The sequence below is a fragment of the Dreissena polymorpha genome, chromosome 13 (assembly GCF_020536995.1).
Source record: "Dreissena polymorpha isolate Duluth1 chromosome 13, UMN_Dpol_1.0, whole genome shotgun sequence".
In the NCBI taxonomy this organism is placed as follows: domain Eukaryota; kingdom Metazoa; phylum Mollusca; class Bivalvia; order Myida; family Dreissenidae; genus Dreissena; species Dreissena polymorpha.
In genome coordinates this window covers 15,511,211-15,532,568 of record NC_068367.1, presented here as the reverse complement: position 1 = coordinate 15,532,568, position 21,358 = coordinate 15,511,211, and the positions used below count along the sequence as shown (strand labels likewise).

General features: G+C 36.6%; 1 protein-coding gene across 1 annotated transcript in view; it reads right to left on the bottom strand.

The window, feature by feature from the left end:
- The window catches only part of LOC127855226 (NACHT and WD repeat domain-containing protein 2-like), a 50,581-nt gene extending 38,664 nt beyond the window's left edge, over positions 1–11,917 (bottom strand). Inside the window, 3 exon segments of the mRNA XM_052390642.1 lie at positions 3,028–3,116; positions 9,492–10,172; positions 11,331–11,917. Coding sequence (XP_052246602.1) covers positions 3,028–3,116; positions 9,492–10,128 — 726 coding nt within the window. The 5' untranslated portion in view covers positions 10,129–10,172; positions 11,331–11,917.
- Between the last annotated feature and the right edge of the window lie 9,441 nt (positions 11,918–21,358).

Below are 21,358 nucleotides of genomic sequence, written 5' to 3'. Positions count from 1 at the left end.
ATGACAATCATAAATTGACGTATGTCGAAAGTCGACGCTGAAACTCAATATGTTCTTTATTATTCGACTTTAAGTTGAAACGACAATGTACCTAATAATGTCATTAATAATTCGACTATATGTCGAAATTTTCCAGTTAAGGTCACGTCTCATTATGTTCTTTATAATTTGACTTAAAGTCTAAACCGTAAAGTTGAGGAGACAATTCACCTCAACATGATCTTTATAATTTGACTATAAGTCTAATTCATTTAGTTAAGGAGACATTACATTACACCTCATCATAATCTTAGTCGAAACCGTCAAGTTAAGGAGACAATAATCTCATCATGATCTTTATAATTTGACTATAAATCAAATTCATATAGTAAAGGAGAAAATACACCTCATCATAATCTTTTTAAGTTCACAATAAGTCGAAGTCGTCAAGTTTAGGAGAAAATACACCTCATCATGATCTTTATAATTTGACTATAAGTCGAAACCATATAGTTAAGGTGACAATACACCTCATCATGATCTTATAATTTGACTATAAGTCGAAACCATATAGTTAAGGTGACAATACACTTGATCATAATCTTTATAATTTCACTATAAGTCGAAACCATATAGTGAAGGTGACAATACACCTGATCATGATCTTTATAATGTGACTATAAGTCGAAACCATATAGTTAAGGTGACAATACACCTGGTCATGATCTTTATAATTTGACTATAGGTCGAAACCATTATAGTTAAGGTGACAATACACCTGATCATGATCTTTATAATTTGACTAGAAGTCGAAACCATATAGCTAAGGTGGCAATACACCTGATCATGATCTTTATAATTTGACTATAGGTCGAAATCATATAGTTAAGGTGACAATACACCTGATAATGATATACTTTGACTATAGGTCGAAATCATCAAGTTAAGGTGACAATGCTTTTTATCATATTCTTTATAATTCGACTATAGATCTAGATCATCAAGTGAAAATTGCAATGCACCTCGTGATATTCTTCATTAGTCGACTATTACTAGTATATGTAGGTCATCCAATTTGTGCGACATTGCCGACAACCGTGTTCTTCTTGACTCGACTAAATTTGTGCGACTTTGCCGACAATCGTGCTCTTCTTAACTCGACTACTGAAGATCGAGAGAATATAAATTTCCATCGCTATTCTTCTGCACGGGGTGGTTACAATTCCTTTTGTGTTGTTTGTTATGACTCGACTTTAGTCTCAGGCAATCGAGTAAGATTAACCAGGCATTATTGGTGTAGTTTAACATCCAAGGTATTCAAGATGTATTAAAGGTCCACCAGTCATTCAAACCGAATGCTCGAGTGGAGAATAACAGTACAGTATTTTGCAGTAATGAACATATTGTGTCTCAGTTGAGCAATTGACCAATTAAACTAATAAGAACTATAATTTCGTAAATCTGAATTCTTACCAGAGCCCGACAACGTATTTATGTGTGTTTTCGTTACTCGTTCATCAATTGGTAGTATTATTCTTAACAATGATATGAATTTTTTTTTGGACAATGCAATGGTATTTCGTAATCGGTTTTTTGTTAAAATCATATCCGTTGTTCTCTGTATTTCTATCACAACTATCAGGCCGGGTATTTAACAGGTATTAAGTCAACAATTACCCTCCCACGACTCGATTAGGGGACGATTATACGCTTTGTTATGTCAACCAAAACAGATCCAGGTGTTCTGAAAATTGATTTGTTCACCAATTACAGCACAATATATTGTCACTTATCTCCCCAACTATCTCTAGTTGTTCGAAGGCCCACTTATTCCACATTAAGTTGCGCTGTGAAGAGGTCCCGATATCCCCGATCGTGTCGAGCGGGCTGATCTCGACTTACTCATCCGAACTTTCTTGCGGCTTGCATCATACTTTGCGGTAAGTTGGCTACCGAAATAAGGTATAACATTTGGTATTTTGATTTTGAAGAACATGGAAAAAGGAATCGTAGAACGGGGTATTCAGACAAAAGAACGGCATTTCGGTTTAAAGGCCAATTAACAGAGATGCGGTACGTGGACGCCTATGAGCAAACAAAGGCATCGCCCGAGTGTAAACTGTCCCTTTTACTACGGTTTCAGAAAAGAAGTGTCAGGTTGAAAATAAAGTCACGCTTTTGAAAAATACATGGAAACAGAACTGAACAAATCATCAAAGCCAGCAAATAAGAGTAGTTTTGCTTGAATTGTTTGAATGGTAGATAAACCACGATAATTTAGCTATATGTCATCTTTTATGCTTACAGGTATGTTCTGCCGTTTAATACCCTTTTTTAATTTAGTGTAATTTTTAAATGTAACTCACTTTCCAGCCATATCAGTAAGAAAGTGATTATCGTTTATTTCGTATTTATATTAGCCTTATATCTCGACTTAACTTGCTACGATTTTTTTTAAAGGAAGCTGTAATTTTGTGATCCCAATCAGGAATTCCGTACCTAGTAAAGTAGAGATATAGAGCGGTGAATATTAGTGCGAAATAAGAGGTATCACTTTCTTGATGATTTAGCTGGAAAGTGAGAGGAATTTAATAAAAAATAATGAAATTAATAAAAGGTTCAAAACGTCGACAAATATCTGTCTTGGCATGGACAGACAGACAGAATATGGGCGTCACCATCTTGCCTATCACGTCATTAGTCATTACCCCCTCTGGTCCTAATACACATCAAAATACACACAAATACATGTAGCTATAGTCTGCAACGTGGGTTAAATAGCTTTGTGATGCCAGCGTCAACACGCAAAATAAATAGCTTACAACGGTTGACGGCTGCTACAACTGTTTAGAACAGCCTTTGATATTCTGCTACAACTGTTTAGAACAGCCTTTGATATTCTGCTACGTACCCTGTAAGCCTTAGACAAAATCGACGCGTGGGCAATTAAGACTCGTGGACACGTGGACAAAAAATACAAGTGGATAAGAAAGACACGTCATGTGGATTAGAAAGTCTCAATGGTAAGGAAAAGACGCGTATACATACTTGAAACTCTAGGCCGTGTTTTTCTCGGAGACTGCTCTTCAGTTTTGGATAGACTTTCTCCATAAGGGCATTTCGTTCCAATGTGGTGTCTGCAAAATAGAAACGGACCGCCGTACAAATCCAACAAGAAGGCGATGCTATTCTGAAGAGTGTTTCAATTAACCATCGTACGGTTGGTGATACAGTTCCATAGACCATGATGACAGACAGACAGACAGACAGACAGACAGACAGACAGACAGACAGACAGACAGACAGACAGACAGACAGACAGACAGACAGACAGACAGACAGACAGACAGACAGACAGACAGACAGACAGACAGACAGACAGACAGACAGACAGACAGACAGACAGACAGACAGACAGACAGACAGACAGACAGACAGACAGACAGACAGACAGACAGACAGACAGACAGACAGACAGACAGACAGACAGACAGACTTTTACACACATTTTCCAATCATTTTCTTAGCTAACAAAGTGACGTGAGTACAAATTAAATATAAAAACAACCAAAACAGAAAAAAGAAAAAAAGAAAATGAAAAAGAGGATGAACGTTTAAAGCATTATTGCGTTAATAATAGATGTTCGAACTTAAAGTGATTCTTTTACAAGAAGGCATACTTTTATAAGTTCTATAATTCGATTGCAGTAAACTAAACTATTTATACAAAGATGGCCTTTTGTAATGACATGATTTTATGTATTTTTTTCTAATGTTTCTTAACGCCGGGCAAATGCAAATAAAATGAAATTCATCTACATGAGTGTCGTGTAACGCAAAATGTGCAGTTGCGAGCCTCTAGACTGGCTGGCTACTTGCGAGAGCTAATTAAATCGATCTCCCGAATAAATTCTTTCTATAATTACAGACAATTGTTAACAAGTCTCTGCATATCATAACTTTAGTAAGCTTCTCATGTAAACTGTATATGTGATAAATATGTGTTAATTAGTGACATGAACCATTCGTCCTGAAACAATAGCTCCCACCAACTACAATTCAAAGACGTCGATACAGGGTACATACAAATGTTCGCGCGATGAGTAGAGTACTTCAGCAATTTTAAGTTGGAAATAATTGACCGAATATTTGAAAAAGTAATCTTCTGTCTCTCTAACGGTCTCCAGCTGTTAGTGTCTTATCTAAACCCTCTCTGCGGTGTTTACTTTGACATGACAACGTTATCGCCTTTGCAAAGCCGTCTGTTTGACGTGCAGGTGATTCTATATTATGTTACTTGAAACATTTTCACTTGATAGCAGCAATGATGGGTTTCTAATTACCGTAATGTTTGCGCTCTTAAGATTTCCTTCCAAGGAAGCGTCAAATGAGTGATCAAAACGTACTTTTAAAGGGATCTTTTCACGCTTTGGTAAATTGACAAAATTGAAAAAAGTTGTTTCAGATTCGCAAATTTTCGTTTTAGTTATGATATTTGTGAGGAAACAGTAATACAGAACATTTACCATGGTCTAATAGAGCCATTATATGCATCTTTTGACGATTTTAAAACCTAAAAATTATAAAGCGTTGCAACGCGAAACGATTGAATAATTTGGAGAGTTCTGTTTTTGTCGTTAAATTTTGTGAAACTACGAAGATTGCTTATATAAGGTATAAAATACGTTCAGCATGTGTACTCGGTGGAATAGCTCAGTAGGCTAAAGCGTTTTTACTTCAGGACTCTGGCAGGACTCCAGGGGTCACTGGTTCGAAACCTGGTCCGGGCAATGTTCTTTTCCTTTTTTTAATTTTATTCTTGATTTTTTACTGGAGCTTTTACGATCCGATGTTTAAATTTATCGATAAAAAGCATTTAATGAATAAGTTAAAAAATGCCAAAATCTGTGAAAAGGCCCCTTTAAACATATGTATAGCTATTCAACCTGTTTACCGGAGGAAGCCGTGTCAACGATGACTTAAAGAAAAACACAGAATTGATATAAATAACGAAGCGAAAGGGAAAAGAATGCGGTGAAAAGCGCGCATTTCATACCCAGTTAAAAACTCGGTGAAGACTCGATGTACCTACTAAAAAAGGCGCTTTGTAGCAAAGGCATTGCGCCATTATTGCAGTGCACAATAGTGTCTGTAAAACTCGTCGGTATATGTGCATAGCAAAATATGAAAAAATTGACTTATCAAATGTATGTTGCATGACTAAAAAGTCTAACCACATGATGGCGAGTGGTGCAAATAAACGTAAGTGGTGCAAGCAGCCCTCACCGCATTTACATTTCGCCTTATTACTTCAGTTTGAACCCAAATGTTAGTAATGCCAAAAGCAATGTCAGTGGGATTAACATGACCGAGTCAAGAAATATCGATAATAAGATAATCCGTTCAGTTGACTTTTTTAAGCGACGGTTATTTCAGCATATTATTTTTCATTTCCTTATACCTTATACTTATTGGGTTTTTAATGACGAAGTCTTACCTTTATGTATCATGAATCAAGTTTATATAGACATAAATCAGTAAGAAATTATTTTTGTCAGCTAATATTTGTTCCATATGCATATACAATGGCTTAAGCGTATTGTTTTGCTCGACAACATTGGCCTTGAACTGGTGAACACAATTAGCATATTTTTTACTGAATAATATTGTTTCGTTTATTTGCATTTGGTTTTGTTAGAAACAAGGTTAACGAGACCATAAAACTATACTCAACGATTAACGCTTTAGGCTTTTTACAAATCGCTTCCAGTACGGAAACACATATATTCGTCGTAACGGTTATTTAATTTATTGATGAATATATATCAGCTTAAGGTCTATATTCACGATTTATAAATGAATGTACATTTGTTCTCCAATATCGCATCAACCTTAACAAAAGTCCACAGTCACTTACTAAACTGTCCCGTTATATAAAGGCAAACATCAGGACGCAAGTGTATGTCTAAGACGACATCGATGATTTTGTTTAAATGGATGGTGTTAAACAAACAGTCAAGACTGGCTAATTAAACATTCCTAATAAGAATATTTACACAAATGATTATGATATACCGGTAGGTGTGCCTTTAGCAAATCTACGGCCACCATTAGGTTCGCTTAAAAAATTGTGTTTGGAAAAGGCTTGTTATTAAACAGACGAAAAATACTAAGAATAAACTTAACCCATTGATGCCTTGTGGACTCTCCCATACCCATTTATGCCTTGTGGACTCTCCCATACCCATTTATGCCTTGTGGACTCTCCCATACCCATGTATGCCTTGTGGACTCTCCCATACCCATGTATGCCTTGTGGACTCTCCCATACCCATGTATGCCTTGTGGACTCTCCCATACCCATGTATGCCTTGTGGACTCTCCCATACCCATGTATGCCTTGTGGACTCCCCCATACCCATGTATGCCTTGTGGACTCTCCCATACCCATGTATGCCTTGTGGACTCTCCCATACCCATTTATGCCTAGTGGACTCTCCCATACCCATTTATGCCTAGTGGACTCTCCCATAACCATTTATGCCTTGTGGACTCTCCCATACCCATTTATGCCTTGTGGACTCTCCCATACCCATTTATGCCTTGTGGACTCTCCCATACCCATTTATGCCTTGTGGACTCTCCCATACCCATTTATGCCTTGTGGACTCTCCCATACCCATTTATGCCTTGTGAACTCTCCCATACCCATTTATGCCTTGTGGACTCTCCCATACCCATTTATGCCTTGTGGACTCTCCCATCCTTCTTAATTTGATCAATTTATTTCCAACATTAGGGATGTCTAGTATATTTATTTCTACATTTAGAACATTTCTTACAGAAATTCCTTTAAGCAAACAGCGCAGACCCAGATGAGACGCCACATCATGCGGCGTCTCATCTGGGTCAACGTTGTTGGCCAAGGCCTTTTTTCTAGACGCTAGGCATAAATGGGTTAATATACTCACAATTTGATAACAGCACAATGCTTATGATTTTTTGAACGAATTAAATGCCAAACAACATGTTAATAAACTGCACAAAGTGTGTACCTTGATAGTTACGGTGAGCATACTATATCGTTATCTATATATTATTACTTTTGTTAAATGATTAAGTTTATTCACGACTTTTTTTATAAAGACCTTGGCCTGTATTCACCAAGCAATTCTTAGACTTAAGTATTAGAATAACGAATATTCTTTAAATTGATATATTCAAGAATTTCTTTAATTTTGAGTAAAACTTGTTATTAAACACCTCTATCTATGGCATTCTTCATGTAGAACAGTTTGCCAATGACATAAGTACCAGTGGAGGCATCTATATACATGTATTCAAACATTGCATGCATTTTTCTTGGTTCCAAATCTTTTTTTATTCTTAAGTCTAAGAATGGGTTGGTGAATACCGGCCCTTGTCAAATAACCATTCGAACTTTGTTTAGTTTCAACCTTTTTACTATAGACCGCGGCTTATTGAAACGCTCTGGAGTCCGTTTCCTGCTATAACCAGTACTTGGTGTATTTTGGGGACAGCTCTGCACACGTTCCAACTGTGGGAATTGAACCTGTGACCGTCCGGTCACTTAACGATAACCATTTCCAGCACGCCACGTCGGAATCAAACTTGTTTATTCGGTAAGTATCATTAATAAGTTCGACTTACTCTGACTACTGAGTGTTTGTTAACCTTTTCGTTATGCTATTTGGTCAGTGTGACCATATACGTTATCCACATGTATGTTATATCCTATCCGAATATCTTATATAGAGGTAATCGGTAGAACTACCTCTAGTTTTTAAACGAAATCCTATGACTTGATCTGAAATAATTATCATATCCATACATATACGGCCATGTCAAAATATTTAAGCAATAACGAATTAATGAGTTCCTCTTATTAACACTTCTTTTCAGTCCAGTTATTTTACTTACACGTACATGTCTGTATGCATTATGAATATAAGACAATTTACAGGATTAATTTAAAGAGCATTCATTATTGATTACAATTTTTTTCATGAAATGACAATGACGTTGGTTCAAGTACTCTTCAAATTTATGAAAGTCAAAATAACATAAACTTAAGTCACTGAGACAAAATATGTTCGTCGCTTGAAGGATAATTGATATATTGTCAAAGAGAAAAATACTAATTTTACTGATTTGTTGCCTTAAAAGGCTTTTTATGCATATAAATTGACTGCATTTATGACTTAAAGTGATATTATGCACATCTAACAGTATTTATGCTATGTTTATAGGTGTCTATCGCAACCGTTGTTTATTTTCAAGTGTTTTTACTTCATATACACTTATATTTGTTAATGCAGCATCAACATAATAAAACAATATCACGGAAAAATAAAAATAATACATTTGAATATCAACCGTACACTACTTTCGTTTGACAACTGATCGTGCATGTACGATGTGAATCTATATTTATTTTAAGTGCAGATTCGTTCACACTAACTCCGATCCTAATAAAAAGACAGTTCCGCTCGGATTAGTACAGTCATGTTAAATATCAAATATTATATAAAAAAAAATTATAAAAAATTACTGGTAGCAAGATGAGTTGCAGATAATTGGTCAGTTACCGCATTTTAACTAACTCTTTTGACCTGTTAATTCTTTTCAGCTCAATTCAACAGTGAAAAATGCGCATAATATCACTTTAATACAAATCAATATTTGAAATGTGGTAACGTAAAATATTAATAGCAACTTATTAGTAGTTTAAAAACGTTATCAATAATGGCTTGCACGTTTTATATTGACCAATAGTGATCTGAATGCGGAAATAACCAGATAAATTTTAATTTTCTAACTAAGCACATTTTAAAGCACGTGATTGCTGAAATATTTCAGTCATTAAGAGTGTGTGCATCCCCAGTATTCGAGGAACACAATCGCCACATGTCGTTGATATTTATCGTCTTGAATTGTATACCTTGAAGTGCATTACATAGTAAACATATGTGAGGAAATTTATCATATGAGAAACGTTATGAGAACACTGGGCATAATGCACGCGCGTAAAGTGTCGACCCAGATTAGCCTGTGCAATCCGCACAGGCTAATCAGGGATGACACTTTCCGCTTTTATGTCATTTTTCGTTAAAATGACGTCTCTTCTTAGCAAAAATCAAATTTAGGCGGAAAGTGTCGTTCCTGATTAGTCCCAGACACTTTACGTACATGCATTATGCCCAGTTTTCTCTGAACGCGACTCATATCATTGACTGTGCTTGGCAACCTTGAAAAACAACTGAAACCTACTCGGTCACACGGAGTAGAAGCAATGTATGTGTTAGCTCTCTCTGTGTGATAACGCTAATATAATCATCACTGGATAACTAACAGGTTTATAATTCGAAAATTTAACTTGTCTCCCTTTTCCGACATGATATAAGGCAGCATGGCATCGAAAACAAATATATATCATATATTTTAAAAGAAAGAAAAAGGAAACGAATGATATGTTTGCGCGCGCATATTACCTGTGAACGTTGAGCTGGTGAAGATGCGAACGATTTTCGAGCCCAAAGGGGGTAAGTCCTCTAGCTCTCCGATCAGAACTCGCATTAACTTTTCCTTCTCCTCGTCTCTTAACGCTTCTTCCCCTTCAAGGGCCTCTCCGTTCTCTGATCCAGCTATGCCGTTGAGCGCCACATTTACATCACCATTTTCTTGCTTATCATTTTTCTCACTTTTCTCAGGTTTATCTCCCTTTCGGCTTTCGGGTTTCGGCGTATCACTTTTTTCGCCCTTTATCGAACCCGTTTCCGCTTTATCGCTATCACCGCTTAAAGAATTACTACTTTTAACCGATTTAATTCCGCCGTTTTCCATCTTCTTTTCTTCTTTATCGATCATTCCGCTTAAGGAATTACTACTTTTAATCGACTTAATCCCGCCGGTGTCCATCTTCTTTTCCGCCGTATCAATTTCTCCGCTTAAGGAATTGGTACTTTTAACCGCTTTTATTCCACCGTTTTCCATCTTCTTTTCACTTTTACCACCATTGTCGGAAATACTACTCTTTTCTGGAGTTTTTATACCGTTCAGGTCACTACTTATTTTGTTATCTTTTAGCGTCGACCGTTCAATATGTACATCAGATTTTTCCATAGTCATTGTTGTGGCGCGTTTTGTCGGGTAGTTGTGTCATCTAGCTCACGCTGAAAAAAAAACGAAATCATGTATTTATTCAAATAAAAATAACTCGTCTAGGCGATGTGTAAAATAGTTGAGTATTAAAGGGATTGCACAGAGACAATTACAATAATGAAAAAAGCTACTGAAAATATAGCGATGCTGTTCCTTTTGTTTTCGTTGAAGTTGTAAATGTCTATAAGAAAATTACAGAGAGCCATGTATTGGCAGACGAGGACAACATATATACACATAGACGAAAAACACACATACATGTACATGCATTTACATAATATTCATTCATAAGAAGGGGAGAATGATCTTTTACTTTACCTAACTATATAATTAGTGCTAGCATTACAGGAATAGAGACCACTCACAACGAAAAGTGATGCGACTTTACGTAATAAACGACGATGTCAACATGGAGAATACTGACGATGACACGGATAATGACAATGATCATACAAATGATGACGATATTAATGATGATATCGATGACGGTTTTATGACGTAATTGATTGGCGATTATGATGACGATATCGACTTTATTTATTGATTGCGATGTTTATAACAAGGATGACGTTTATGATATACATGTTACTTAGACTATGACAGTGGCGTTGTTGTTGTAGTAGTTGTTGTAGTTGTTGACGATGATAATGATGATGATGATGATGATGTCACTGCTGCTGCAGCTGATGATGACGATGTTTGTGATAAATGACGACGATTGCATCACTCGAAATACAAACAGCTGTCGAATAACATAAAATGTCAAGGAAAAAATAACGTTTTTATTCCCATCGACTTTAATGTCAATATTACACAACTCGTATATGTCCTTGTCATTAAAGCGAATTTGTCAACCCCCACAAGGTGCCGATGTGCCGATGTATTCTATAAATGTTACCGACAGGGCTGTGTGTATAAAGTAGATGACTTTTACTTCAGTTAAAATATGGTTTCGTAATGGTTTAAAACAATACTTAAACATGTGAGAATATTTCAATGCACGTGACAACTACTTAAGGATGCTAGGAAAATACTTTTTCAAGGATTATGAACAAACGGCGAAAAACAAACAACAACAATATTAAATATTACAACAGCAATAATAATAATAATAATAACAATAATAATAATAATATAATTACCTACATAAAGAAAATGAAATAACATACCACAGCGTAACTCGAAGGTTAACGATTTACGTGAAATATGTTGGTACGAACACATGCGTAGCAGCGTATTTAACCACGTACTATAGCGTCCTAGCAACACAAATAAATAAACAAAAAACATACATATACAGTTATTCGTGCCAATCGCTATCCTATTCATATCACAAAAGTCACCTTAAATATCCTTAAATATTTGTAAACATCATTATTCTTAATCCTAAATCAGAACAGGCTTAGTTACACATTGTTACAAAGAAAGCTATGTCGGATTGTCACTTACACTTGCACTTATACAAATTTAATAAATCGAAAACACGCAACTTTTGAAATATTTGTCAACTCTTTACACAACATATAGTTCAGTCAATGACAATACAATTTACACAGCCATTTACAGTCACCGGTGATTTAATCCGAAATTAATGATCGTTTATTTGTGCCGGAACGTTTTCAACGCTCAGTACGTACAAACAGTGGAACGATAACGCCTTAAATAAATGTGAAAATAATCTCTCCAATGCGGCCCTATAGTTGTCATGTATTTCCCAATAACGCGGACGCGAAATTTCTACCTGATCGTTCTATGATTTGGCTATTATCTGCCATACAGGCCGTGTTATCAATACCAATGATACGATAAATTCGATTTTGAGAAATAATCTAACTGATTTGGAATGCGGGCTGGATTCAGTTATTGAAGGATAAACCGCCGGGCTTATACAAAACGTCTTTCGAACAAAAGCTGTTCGATATTTTATTACGCGGCCGGAATGCGAGACGCTTGAATGACACATTATACCAGCGTGTGCTTTTTTCTGGAGTTGTGACAAATGCGCAGAGTTTTGTTGTTTTTCTATCACGCACGACCAATTGGTTCAACATTACACTTTTTTCTGGAGTTGTGACAAATGCGCGGAGTTTTGTTGTTTTTCTATCACGCATGACCAATTGATACAACATTACACCGAAAATGAGTCACCGGTCGAATGTAAGTTCCGCTTACCACAAAAGCTCAGCGTGCTAATGCTATGGAATGGGATCAGCTGATGATGAGTCAAGGCCAAACAAGAAAAATAAATTGCTTGTTTCTACCAACATTCCCAAAACTCATGAATTCCAGACTACTTATTTAGTTATTTTTTGTATAATCCGCAAGTTATTTCCCAACTGTTTTAAAGTTAATAATTTGTATTTTAACATTTAGTTAGCGAATATTTGATCAGATTTAGCCTTAATGATCGAATATTTGACCTGGAGTACAACACAGTTTAGGTCTGCCAATAAAAGAAAGATAAATCGGTGAGTTGAAACCAACAATGTGTGTGCCTTCTGTTAGTCAGAAGGCAAGGAAAATATTCGAAAGATCTCTCGCAGAACGCATTTTTACACATTGAAGTTTTATCTATCTCAGTACAAATAAACAATAAAAAAGTATGAATACATACTGGCTTAAAAAATTATGGCGTATGATTTTAAGAAGAGTAACAACCCGATTCAAATACCTAAATCTTAATGATTTCATTTCTTGTACGTTAAATATAGTGTTATTACATGTAAAAAAGGTGATGAATTAAATATTCGTAATCAACATCCTGTTTTGCAGACATAATCGTAAACATCATTTTGTTTATAAGCCGCATTATGCAAAAATGGATCTTATGTCATATGCTGCTAGCGTAGCTCCAGACCAGCATGCGCATGCGCATTCTCGCAGTCTGGTCAGGATTACACAGTCACTATAATTAAGCGCACATGGAAGCTCATAACCAAACTGCACGAATGTGAGGCCTTGTCTGGAGATGCGCTGGCCGTATACTACATAGGGGCCATTTTCGCATGACGCGTCTAATATAGGTTCTAAATCAATTGATTCAATATATAGTTTACTATGATTAAACTATAAGCATATATATAATTTACGTTTTCACAGGTATCTGTGATTTCGAAAAATATTGTTAAACATGTTGATTAATGACTGCTTTTGGAATTAAGGACACCAGCAAGAAGAGCATAAACAAGAAAACATAAGAGATTTTTATTCCATCTTCGCTCGGAACGTATGTGCTCGGATAAAACGGTAATACATGTTTGCAAAGTTTCCCAACATGCAAGAATTTTAATTTATTCCGTATGATGTCATTTACAGTCACCTTATGATGGCCAATTAGCTGAACGGTATTTGCTGGAATATTCATAGATCACAAGCTTCTTGTAAAAAAAACTACCGTCTCCTATTTTCGGTTAATATGCACTATTAATTTAATGTTGAAAGTAAGCCCCGGAAAAAAACCCACACGTTTCAGAGTTTAGAGTTAAATTACTTTCAAGAATATTAACATAAAAAAGTCGGAATGTTTGGACACCAATTTCCCAGCCCAGCTAGCAAAGGCGATCATCGGTTTGTAATGTGTTTTGAAAGAGTAAACCGTCCCGCGGTAAAAGTTGCAATAAAATTCGCAAATATATAGGTGCATGGCTGCTTTATGTGTTTCATCTATTCGTCCGGTGATGCATATGTCGTCTGCTCTAGACTTCGTTTTACAAAAAAAACATTGGATCGTCCGGTGATCTATATGTCGTCTGATGTAGTCATTTCACACGTTGAGTTGTCTGGATAACGATGTGTCGTCTGATGTAGTCATTTCACACGTTGCGTCGTCTGGATAACGATATGTCGTCTGATGTAGTCATTTCACACGTTGCGTCGTCTGGATTACGATATGTCTTCTGATGTGTTCATTTCACACGTTGAGTCGCCTGGATAACGTTATGTCGTCTGATGTCGTATGTATTTAAAAGGAAATTTGAATATCTCATGAGACAACAATTCTCAACGACCGATAGTTTTCATATGTAATCGTCAACATAATATATACATTATTAAATATATTCTATTGCAAATTACTATAATGTGATATACATTGGTATACCGTATACAACACATTTGTGTCCTTTTATTTAAAGCGTTATGTTTCTTTTCTAATGATCATATCTATATTAAAAGTCGAACATCACGAGGCACGCACTTGAACACATTGGATGCAACTTATGTTCACGAATCATAATTTAATTGAACGATCTTTTTCAGAAAATTAAGTATCATTCACGTGTATTGTTCACTGTGTTCTGTACATTAACAAATATTTATTTGTTTATTTTTTATTTTTCGTTTTAAGAGAATAAGCACACATAGTATCTTAATTAACAGGTAAACAAATCGGACACTTTCATACTTACATGTATATTAAGTTATTAAACCAATATATGTTTCAACATTTATTTCCCAATAACTGCATGTTATGTAGACACCAAATATATATATTTGGTCTTTCCAAGATTATTATTTAAGCGTTTTAATTCACTTAACATACGTTAAAATATACCGACTCACCTAGCACAGAACTCCGAACCACATGTAAAACTACTGGTATCGACTTGGCATCGATCTAACATTCAGCTCTCAATGTGTTCCCAATAAAACAAAAAGAAACCAATCACATAATCCAGTATTCCCTTTGACACTTAAAAGCTTAATTGAACCACTAAAATCTAATATCCTGTTTTCTAATCTATTTAATTTACACACACATCAATATGTATCACCGTTTTTAAATTCGTTCAAGTTCAGAGTTTGCGGTATTTAGGACAAAATTTTAAGTTGAAAACCAATATTGTCATTAAAATTTATCTATTTTCTTTAAACATGAATAGCCTTCCCGCACAGATTAGTATACCTAGAGATTATGAAATCGTTTTATGTCATTAAAAATTGGAAACCAATACAGATTATTTAATCAGATCGAACGTATAAATCTATCGTCGCATATTTTCATGCTTTTTAGACTTAACAAATTCAAATGATTGCGATCGTTGCTAGTTCACCCTGTGTCTCTTCGATTTAACTCGCCCACGACCGCGAGAACAAATTGTCCCGATAAAATTAACCGTTGTCGCTGCCAACAACAAAGTAAAATCGAAGAGTAGCATGCGATAGAAGTGTTTTTAAAGACATGGATATAAACGGGTATCGGTGGGTACGGTTCAATGCTGGCTGGGTGATTAAATGAAGTCAATTACAACACAATTTGCATAATAACATGTATATATTATCTTTATGTGGCTCAGTTTTGCAATTAACATCATGTCCGCTTCGTATTTAAAGCAAATACAAAATGTGAGATGACTAAGACAGTGCATACCATAGTGCCGTAATAGGTATGGTCTCCGCTTCGCAATTAGCACAAATACAAACTGAGATAACTAAAACAGTGTAACACACAAGTAATGGATATGGTGTTCGCTTCGCAATTAGCGCAAAAACAAGATGATATAACTAAGACAGTGTATGCCACAGTGGTGTAATGAATATAGTGTCCGCTTCGCAATTAGCGTAAATACAAAATAAGATAACTAAGACAGTGTAACTACAGTGGTGTAATGGACATAATGTCCGCCTCGCAATTAGCGTAAAAACAAAATGAGATAACTAAGACAGTGTAACCACAGTGGTGTAATGAATATAGTGTCAGCTTCGCTATTAGCGTAAATACAAAATAAGATAACCAAGACGGTGTATGCCACAGTGGTGCTATACACGTCCAAACGTTCGTGTGAAACACAGCTAATCGAGACAATACGATCAATCACTACCAAGCTGAAAGGCAGAAGCCAGGTCAATGCGATCTAGATTTCGCCAAGGCGTTCGATAAAGTCCCCCACCAACGCCTAATGCATAAACTGAACTACTACGGAATCAGAGGTATTACAGCCAGATGGATCCAGTCGTTCCCCAGCAACCGGAAACAGAAGGTTCTGCTAGATCGAGAGATGTCGTCAGAAAAAGACGTTCTATCAGGCGTTTCCCAAGGTAGAGTGCTTGGACCCTTACACTTCCTGACGTACATAAATGACCTCCCTTACTGTATCATCTAATCCGATACAAAGCTGTTCGCTGATGACAGCCTACTTCTCCGAGAAATCAGGAACCGACAAGACGCTGACTGCATCCAGAAAAACCTCACAGCGCTAGAAGAGTGGGAGAAAAAGTGGCAGATGTCTTTTCATCCGGAGAAGTGTACTGTCATCAGAGTATCCACCAACAGAAGAAATGTGATTTACACTATATACACTCTCCATGACCAAGTTTTACAGACCACAGACAGCAGTAAGTACCTGTGTGTCACTTTAAGTGAAGATCTGAGCTGGCAGAAGCACAACTACCGGTACCAAAGATAACAGAACCCTGGGATTTATTCGACGCAACCTTGGCGATTGCAGCACAGAGGTCAAGAGCACTGCCTACACAGCTATGGTCAGACCAACACTTGAGTACTCATCTACAGTATGGGATCCCAAACCTCAAGCCAAGATCCAGATACACAAACTCGAACAGGTCCAACATAAAGCTGCGCGATTTGTGATCTACCTACACTGACCGTACGCCAGGATGCGTCACAAAGATGGTGCAAGACTTTGGCTGGCAGTCACTCCAACATCGACGCTACTTAGCGAGACTGTCAATGCTCTTCAGAATCCATCATCACCTGATAGAAGTCTCTAGGGCAGCAGAGGCACCAACTTTCAGACAGATGAACCAGGGGCTCACACCGCTTCAGTCAGGACTTGGATGCATTCACCACCTACAGGGCCTCCTTCTTCTCACGCACCATTGGCGATAGGAACCGCCTCCCAATCCGGACCACCGACTGCACAACGATAGAGGCGTTCCAAGCCAGCCTGGGAGCTCTCTCATCCAGCAACTAGACCATTGTCACATTGTAAATAGTTTTAACCAGCACCACCACACTTTATAACTTTTTTATCGGGCAAGCACAGAGTTTTTACCCAAGGTTTCCGACATTCCAATATGGATTTCAACCCTTACACCGGATGATGATGATGATGATGATGATGATATCGTCTCCGCTTCGCAATTAGCACAAATACAAAATGAAATAACTAAGACAGTGTATGCCACAGTCAAATAATTCATACGGTGTCCACCCTTGCAATTAGCGAAAATACGAAACAAAACACACAAAAAACCACAAAAACCACAAAAACAACAACAACAAAGAAAAAAAGAACAAAACAACCTGAGAATATTTGAACAGTGTAAGCTGCAGAAGTATAATTGGTGTGATGTAATTTTGATAAACATTTCAGGATATGTCGAAAAGGTGTAATATATTTGACGTCCGCCTTTATGCGATAAGCGCAAATACATTGAATACTACGCGTACTAATTTTGATAACCATGATATTATAATGCGTAGTGAATAAACATTTCATTAAAATCAAAAGCTAACGTTCGCTCCATTAGTTGTGTAGCGTCAGACTGTCCATGATTTAACCAATTTATGCCTAGTGGACTCTCACATCCTTCTAAATTGCATCAATTTATTTCCAAAATTAGGGATGTCTAGTATATTTTGTTTCTATATTTAGAATATTTCGTACAGGAATTCCTTAAGGCAAACAGCGCAGACCCAGATGAGACGCCGCATCATGCGGCGTCTCATCTGGGTCTACGCTGTTTGCCATGGCCTTTATTTCTAGACACCAGGCATAATGGGTTAAATTAGATTGAGTGGTGAAAACATTGTCCGCCTTGCGACATTTAGCGTAAATACATAATTTAGATAACATGAACGGTTAATGTGGGACCGATGTAATTGATATGGTGTCAACAGTGCGATAATTAGCCCAGATACTGGACTTCGATAACCATGACAGTGTAGGCGTTCTTGTGTAATGGAGCTTTTGAGCGATTTAATCAAACAACGTATTGGTTACCGGTATATAAGGACTTATAGAAGACAAACCGGAAATCGTTGTCTCAAGCCTATGATTTTAATACTAATACAAATATGTTTAAACTTAAGTAAAATAATAGCACTTCGTCTCTGATTTACGTGTTTCACAGCGAATTTAATCCTGACATAACACGGTTTTACACGGTTGAATTAATACAATGGCACGTCCGGCACGTCGTCCACGATTTACGTTTGATCACAATGACTTTTATCCAGAGATTAGTCGGTTTTAACCCTTTGCATGCTGGGAAATTTGTCGTCTGCTAAAATGTCGTCTGTTGAATTTCTAAAATTAGCATTTTCTTCGAATTTTTTTCAAAGAATACTATCAGAATAGCAAACAGTTTGGATCCAGATGAGACGCCACGTTCTGTGGCGTCTCATCTGGATCCAAACTGTTTGCAAAGGCCTTTAAAATTCAGCTCCAGCGCTTTAAGGGTTAACCGGGGAAAACAATGGCACTTTGACCCCGATTCACGTGTGATCACAACGAAAACAACTAGTCATGTACAATTATAGTATGATCTGTAAGAACACAAGATTAACAAATCTGATGCAATAATAAAAATCGGAATTCATCTTGTTCTCTTACACACACTGTTCTGATTGTTTTCCTTCCAAATTTGGTTAACAATATTCGAGATTATAACAACAATATTCGAGATTATATTAATATTATACCTAAAATTTTAGTTTGAGATTAATTGAATGGACATTTTTTTAACTATCAACAAAGAATATTGTTCATTTTCGTTCGTATGATCAGTGAGGTATTTTTCTTCGTGTCCTATCGGTGTCCAGGGGCTTAGCACATTACGCCCACCCGCAATGTGACCCCGTCCAAATCGACAGATAATCTAAAATCCACCAGTGTCAATCAATTGTTTGTGTTAGTGAGTTTTACTGGGTCACCATAACAGGTAAGCCCAGGGCGAGTACCTGATAAGGCTATCAAAGGACATGACGATTGCGATGTCATAACGTCGGAGACGGGAATCAAGTGGTGTTAATATTTCAATAATGCCGGCCAAAATTCGAAACAGACCCAGATAGTTAATGTCTCATTGCTTCATATACACAATACAATTTAGAATTGGAAAATCTTCTATTGCATGCTCAAATGCGTGGGGACCTATCGAGAGTTCTGTTAACATCCTATATATAATTAATCCTGAATTATTTTTTGCGCTATTTGATGCAAGCACACTTTTTTTCACTCTCACTTAGTTTATTTCATAATGACACTATTTCAATGTTAAGTTAATTGTCTTAGGATTAAGTGAATTTTCTTATACATGACACAATTGATGAATTTTAACAAAAAACTGAACAAAGCCACGCCTTCACATGATTCAAATTGAAGTTTATGTGCACGCCTATTGAAATCTTTTTACTAGTGATAATGAGTGATATATATCTAGCATTTTATATAATAAATCCATATTGTTTTTATTTTCGTAAATATTATTAACCCCCTACGAAGTCAAACGTAATTGCTTGCTTTATGATGTTTTGTGCAATGCCTTAACTAACAATCTTGATGCGTTATATCGTATTTTTAATTTACCGGAACCCGCTAAATACGTTACAAGTTTAGCAGTAAATGCGTACAATATAAAAAAATGTATATTTAATAAACACGTTATTATTTTTAAACCGTGTAATATCCATGCGGTATACAAATTAGTATCATTTAAACTCCGCTGATGACGGTCCTAAGTCCGACTGAAAAAGGATGAGCGCTGGACGTATTGCCATACCCTGTAAAACCCGCTAGCTACAGACACGCAAAACAGCGTAACACAAGACATTGTGGAACTGGGGGAATATGTAGCTCTAGCTGGAGGGCTTACGATCTCGGGCGGAAAAAGCCCGAGTCAACTGGAAGTCAAAGTCTCCACCAGGACAAACAAAGTCCATGTTTCAGGTCGTGGAGGAGCTGCTTGAAGAAAAGACAATAGAGCAGAAGAGGTCGAAAGTTAAACAAGGCAATCACATTCATGGCACAGGTGGTTAGCGTGTGGCTATGATATTAATTACTGAAAACATCATTTTGAATGATAAATAATCATATTATAACGAAGAATTAACTTTTGTGATTTTTTTCACTATCAAATATATATATAACAAGGTATGCAACTCAAAATCACCCCAAAACGGGGCGCATCGCTTTGAACAGCCATATCATCATCAATTGTGCAGCGATTTTCACGATCTCGGTCTTATTCTACGCAGAAATGAATTTCCTTTCTGGAAATGTATATGTCTTGCAATAGTTTTACACATGCTGGGTCAACTTTTAAGAAATAACACGATACACAACTCGAATGACCCAGTTGACACTGATCAGGCAGTATTTAAGACTGAAATCTTCACGGAGTAAAGGGCACTTTTCCTGCAAAGTTCACGAACCTCGATACCATAATTCAATAAAACGTATGAAAAAACATTATTACCGTGCTTGCTGTTACATTATGCATCAAAACCAACTGTCCAGCGCCGTTTGAAACCTTTGTTAACATACATTTCAACTAACTGACATTTTAAACACACGAGTGATTTCATTGGTCCAATGCGGAGGTGTGTCTTTACAATTGGAGATTTCATTCATATATACTGCCTGATCAGTGTCAACTGGGTCATACGAGTTGTGTATCGTGTTATTTCTTAAAAGTTGACCAAGCATGTGTACACATATTGCAAGACATATACATTTCCAGAAAGGAAATTTGTTTCTGCGTTGAATAAGACCGAGATCGTGAAAATCGCTGCACAGTTTATGAAGATATTGCTGTTCAAAGCGATGCACCCCGTTTTGGGGTGATTTTGAGTTGCATACCTTGTTATATATATATATTTGATAGTGAACATTTTTTTCAGAAAAGTTAATTTTTCGTTATAATATGATTATTTATCATTCAAAATGATGTTTTCACTAATTAATATCATAGCAACACGCTAACCACCTGTGATTCATGGAACCCCTTTATAGGAATGAGGAAGAGACAGAGAGGGTGGCCTAAAAAGACAGATGGGCACGAAGTGGTGACAGCTGAAGCGATCTGCTCAGAACCAATCCGCCCACATATGTCCACAGAAGATGATAATGAAATGAGATATGATCATAACAAGATAATCGCTGTGTGTTGAACAAAGGGTAAGCAAACACAGGACAAAAATGCTCAAACTAAGAGTGTCAAAATTTTTGCAATC